We start from the raw sequence: 5187 nt of genomic DNA, 5'->3' as shown, positions 1-5187 counted from the left end.
GTTACAGCTCCTGAGTGCGTGTTAGGCCCAGAGGCAGTGCAGGGGTGACTGATCAAGAAACAGTCTGGACATAGTGAGACTCTGACGGTAGCCCAGCAACAAGTCGGTACAGCAGACAGGTAGGTCAGGTAGGCCAGGAGGGGAGGGAAGGAGAGAAAGCAGAGGAGAAGATGAACGTTTTGAGCTGCTTCCGGATCTTCACGTGGTTTGGCTCAAGTTTGATTGAGGCAGGGAGGCTTTTAAAGAGGGAAGCACCTGCATTGGAGAGAGATCTACCCCCACCCACTCTCTGCATCAGGAAGTGTGTAACCCTGGATGTCCTGAGTTTTAGCAGAGCGGTGAGAGAACAGAGCCATACAGAGGGCCTGGGAGGGAACAGGAGCGGTAAAGACCGCAACAGGATTGACCAGTTACTTACAGATTTTAAAGAGTTTGGCCGTGTTGTTAGAGGCCACAGAGACACAGGCTTGAATGTGTTTTCTCTTCTTGATGAGTGTGATTGCTTCAACTGGCATTTTGGTGCAACCAGTCTAGGCATGTCTAAATGTGGCCTGGCATGCTTTACTATAATGTTATTACACTAGTCTACATTGTGCAGCCAGTTGGACATGTTTTCATTGTGGTTTGGCATGTTTAATAGCAAAGCATTAATGTTCCTGTGCACTGTTGGTGAGTTGCATGGATTGGATTGGTTTTACCCTACAAAGCCATTGCAAACACTCTGGCATTTTAGACAGTTATTCTCAGAAAGTGTGCTGTATATTCCATTAAAACACATATTTGTATCTTTCTCCTAGGCCCTCATTCCAACCCAGGCATTAAGGGTCTAACCCTTAATGCTTGATTTCCACCTTAACGCCTGCTTTTAGCAGGCGTTAAGTACCAAGGCGCCAAGCGTCCTTGGCGCTAATTACGGCACCGTAATTTACGGTGCCGTAATTAGCGCCTTCCCCACTCCCATTATGCCCTATGGGGCAAAAATGGGAATGGGGAAGGGTAAATGGGGATTGGGGATTTACCGCCCCACTCACCTTGGAATGGGGCAGTAAATCCGCCATCCACCATGCTGTAAACAGAGTTTACACCATGGTGGTAAAGTAGGGAATTTACCACCTGGGTTGGAATGAGGGCCCTAGTGTAGTATGCGGCATACCCCTTCAACAGCAGATTTGTGCGTATTGCGCAAGCGTGATAATCTAGGCAACCCAGAGTGTGTCGCGACCCGTGATTTGTTGCTGAGTTGGGGGAGTGGGCCCCTCAGCATGGCTCGAAGGGGGGCCCCCACATTTTGTGTGACGCAACTGATTGGTGTGGCACACATAGCATGCATGGCACAGCAGGCCTACATTCACGGCAAGTATGCAATGGCCCGCAGGGTTTGAGGAACCGCTGGGGATAATGAGTGCCTAAATCCGAACAGTGTTCTACCCAACTGCCCATGAACCTGGGCTTAACAACTCTGCACTGACTTATGCCTCTATCCTGCTGCACCCAGAGTTGCTGCATCACCATTGGAGACTGGAAAACAAAGAAGCTACAACAATGTCCAAGCCAGCTCGCAAAACAAAAGACACCAAACATACAGCCCTTTATATAAATGCCTTTAGGATTGCCTCAAAACAAATGCAAATCCAAGACAGACACACTGGGGATGAAGACGCTATAGAGGAAACCTCATCCGCTGGAACCCCACTTACCTCTGACTTCTGCTGCTGTCCTTAGAATCCTTGAAACAGGACATTAGAGAGACATTTCAACCCGAAATGGTGGTTCTACGGAAAGACATGCTGGAATCCATCGGAGAGCATAGGAGAGACCTAGATAGTCTAGTAGAGCGGGTGGACCAGAATGAGATAAGCATTGCCCAGCTCAAATCAGATCTGCCTTAAAGTGATTGAAAACTTTGCAGCCCTAAAAGAAACCAAAGCCCTACAACTGAAGTTATAGCCCATATAACTAACTAACCCCCAAGATTCCATTCCACAGCACCAGGTGCCCTTTCACCACCAACCCCAAAGTAACAAGTCCTGAAATGTTCAAAGAGGACAGACATTGCATGTCTTTGAGCTATAATCATATGATTTGTATCGCGAGGTGCTGGGAGGGATACTTTATAGTTCAAAACGAGGGTGGAGACCTTGGAGCCGGATGGCACAGAAGGGAGTGAGGGAAATGTGTGTGTGAAGGTTAGAGTACCCCAGAACCTCCTGTGTGCCAGTCTTAAGGCCTGCCAGGTGCACAGTACAATGATAAAGTAGCATTGTGTTAGGAGCATAGTTAATTCATTCTTTGACCTTCATCAGTGAGAAGAACATGATCTCCACGGCAGCCACGTGATGGAAGACGGACGGACTGGGCTGAAACCAATGACCTGGCATCCCCTATGGGGCAGGCGGATCTTGTATAGATGCACACCAACCCGCCGCGCAGGTTTTTACTGTATGTATTTCATCACTATGACAATGTGTCTCTTCTTAAGACTCTGCTTGTACCCTCTCTTGGCAGAACGTTCTTAGCAGCAGAGTTCTATGTGTTGCTCGGATATGGGTGTGAGATTAAAACTTGTTATCCTTACAAAATCTATTTGGGCCTTCCTTCCCTAGTATTCTCTCTGGTGTGAGCAGTCAAGGACTTACCTTCACATGGTTACCGTAAAGTCAAATAGTTAAAAGAGTGACTAGGATCATGTGGTCATTTGTTTAACTGGCCTTACTTATTCTTTTGCGCAAAAATAGAGGGGCGGAAACTAAATGTGGATTATATGCCTATTACTCAGATATTGTTACCATGGAGGTACATTTGCGAAGCATGAATGGTGGTTTGGCAGATTTAGACCCAATCATAGAGTGCATTGGACTACATTGTTATGTTATGTTATTTTGCATTTGTATAGTGCCTTATGTACCATTGGTATGATCTCAAGGCACTGGTAGGTTGAACGTCCTCGGGAACCGCAGTTCGAGTCAGTTCAGAGAGATAGAGTCGTAAAGTGCATGGGCGCACCAGGTATGTGTGCAGCTGGTGTGGTTGTTGCATGATAGCTGCTTCTTAACGGTAGGTGTGGAGCAGAGGAGATCACTTGTATGTGTTCAGTCTGGAGGGTGGACATTCAGACTGAGTTCTGGCTGCGTTAGGCCTGAGGAGACGCCTAAGCTAGCCGGTGGGTGCTAGTTATCTGTTTTATAAGGATGATGGGTAGTTTGATGGGTAATGTTAGTATGAGAACAGCTTTACCGAATGTGTCATAGTACTGCTGTGTTCTAATTGAATGCTGGTGTATAGGAGAGAGTAAGCAAAGTAGTGGGATATTGTGGTAATCAGTAAAGTGTATGCGACCAGGTACACTCAGCGAAAGTTGGGAATACCTAATAAATTCATTTCTACTACAGTGACACTATTAGTGCATACTTTGGAATTCAACTTTAACACAGTGACGCTATTGGGCACACTTCATCCGCTCGACGCACTTCATGCATTCCATCGGTTCCATGATCTCCCTCCATTGTATGCACTCCAGCAGTTCTATCCGTAACATCTACTTCATCTGTTCTATCCGCTCCATCTGTTCTATCCACTCCATTTGTTCCATGCGCTCCATCTGCTCCATGCATTCGATCAGTTCCATGGACTCCATCCGTTCCATGGACTCATTTCTTCCATGTACTTTATCGAATGCAGTCATCTCTTCCATGTACTCCATATGTTTCATGTACTCGGTCTGATTCATGTACTCCGTCTGTTCCATATACTCCATCTGTTCCATGCACTCACTCTGTTTCATGTACTCGGTCTGATTCATGCATGGTCTGATTCATGCACGCCATCTGTTCCATATACTCCATCTGATCCATATACTCCATATCATCCGTCCACCCGTTCCATCCACTTCATCTGTTTCACCCGTTTCATCTGTTCCACCCACTTCATCCGTTCCACCCGCTTCATCCGTTCACCCGCTTCTTCCGTTCCACCCACATCATCCCTTCTACCAACATCATCCGTTCTATCAACATCATCCCAACCACCCACATCATCCGTTCCACCTGCTTCACCCATTCCATCCACTTCATCTGTTTCACCCATTTTTTCTGTTCCACCCACTTCATCCGTTCCACCCGCTTCGTCCGTTCCACCCGCTTCGTTCGTTCCACCCACATCATCTATTCTATCAACATCATACGTTCTATCAACATCATCCCAACCACCCACATCATCCGTTCCACCTGCTTCACCCATTCCATCCACTTCATCTGTTTCACCCATTTCTTCTGTTCCACCCACTTCATCTGTTCCACCTGCTTCGTCCGTTCCACCCGCTTCGTCTGTTCCACCCACATCATCTATTCTATCAACATCATACGTTCTATCAACATCATCCCAACCACCCACATCATCCATTCCACCTGCTTCACCCATTCCATCCACTTCATCTGTTTCACCCATTTCTTCTGTTCCACCCACTTCATCTGTTCCACCCGCTTTGTCTGTTCCACCCGCTTTGTCTGTTCCACCCGCTTCGTTCGTTCCACCCACATCATCCATTCTATCAACATCATCCGTTCTATCAACATCATCCGTTCCACCCGCTTCGTCCGTTCCACCCACATCATCCATTCTATCAACATCATCCGTTCTATCAACATCATCCGTTCTATCAACATCATCCGTTCCACCCACATCATCCGTTCCACCTGCTTCATCCGTTCCATCCACTTCATCAGTTCCATCCACCTCATCCATTCCACCCGCTTCATCTGTTCCACCCGCTTCGTCCATTCCACCCACTTCATCCGTTCTATCAACATCATCCGTTCCACCCACATCATCCGTTCCACCTGCTTCATCCGTTCCATCAGCTTCATCTGTTCCATCCACCTTATCCGTTCCACCCACTACATCCGTTCCACCCACTACATCCGTTCCACCCACCTCATCCATTCTGCCCATTTCAACTGTTCTATTGGCGTCATCCGTTCACACACTTCATCCCTTCCACACGCTTTGTCCTTTCCTCACAAGTCATCTGCTCCACGCGCTTCATCCACTCCACATGCTCCATCCGCTCCGCGCGCTCCACCCACTCCGCACACTCTTTGTCCTTTCCATACACTTCATCCTTTCCGCACACGTCATCCTTTCCGCGCACGTCATCCTTTCCGCGCACGTCATCCTTTCCGTGCACGTCAT

The 5187-nt window shown here is 47.6% G+C and overlaps 1 protein-coding gene across 1 annotated transcript; it reads right to left on the bottom strand.

The window, feature by feature from the left end:
- Positions 1-3861: 3861 nt before the first annotated feature.
- On the bottom strand, positions 3862-4614 carry LOC138568794 (paraneoplastic antigen Ma6E-like). The gene has a single exon (XM_069646569.1). It carries the CDS (start codon positions 4612-4614, stop codon positions 3862-3864), a length of 753 nt encoding a protein of 250 aa, XP_069502670.1.
- Positions 4615-5187: the final 573 nt, after the last annotated feature.

Source organism: Ambystoma mexicanum, chromosome 2q (assembly GCF_040938575.1).
Source record: "Ambystoma mexicanum isolate Mex_15411 chromosome 2q, UKY_AmexF1_1, whole genome shotgun sequence".
Classification (NCBI taxonomy): Eukaryota; Metazoa; Chordata; class Amphibia; order Caudata; family Ambystomatidae; genus Ambystoma; species Ambystoma mexicanum.
Note: the sequence above shows the minus strand (reverse complement) of the source record. Positions and strands in the feature narration are given on the sequence as shown.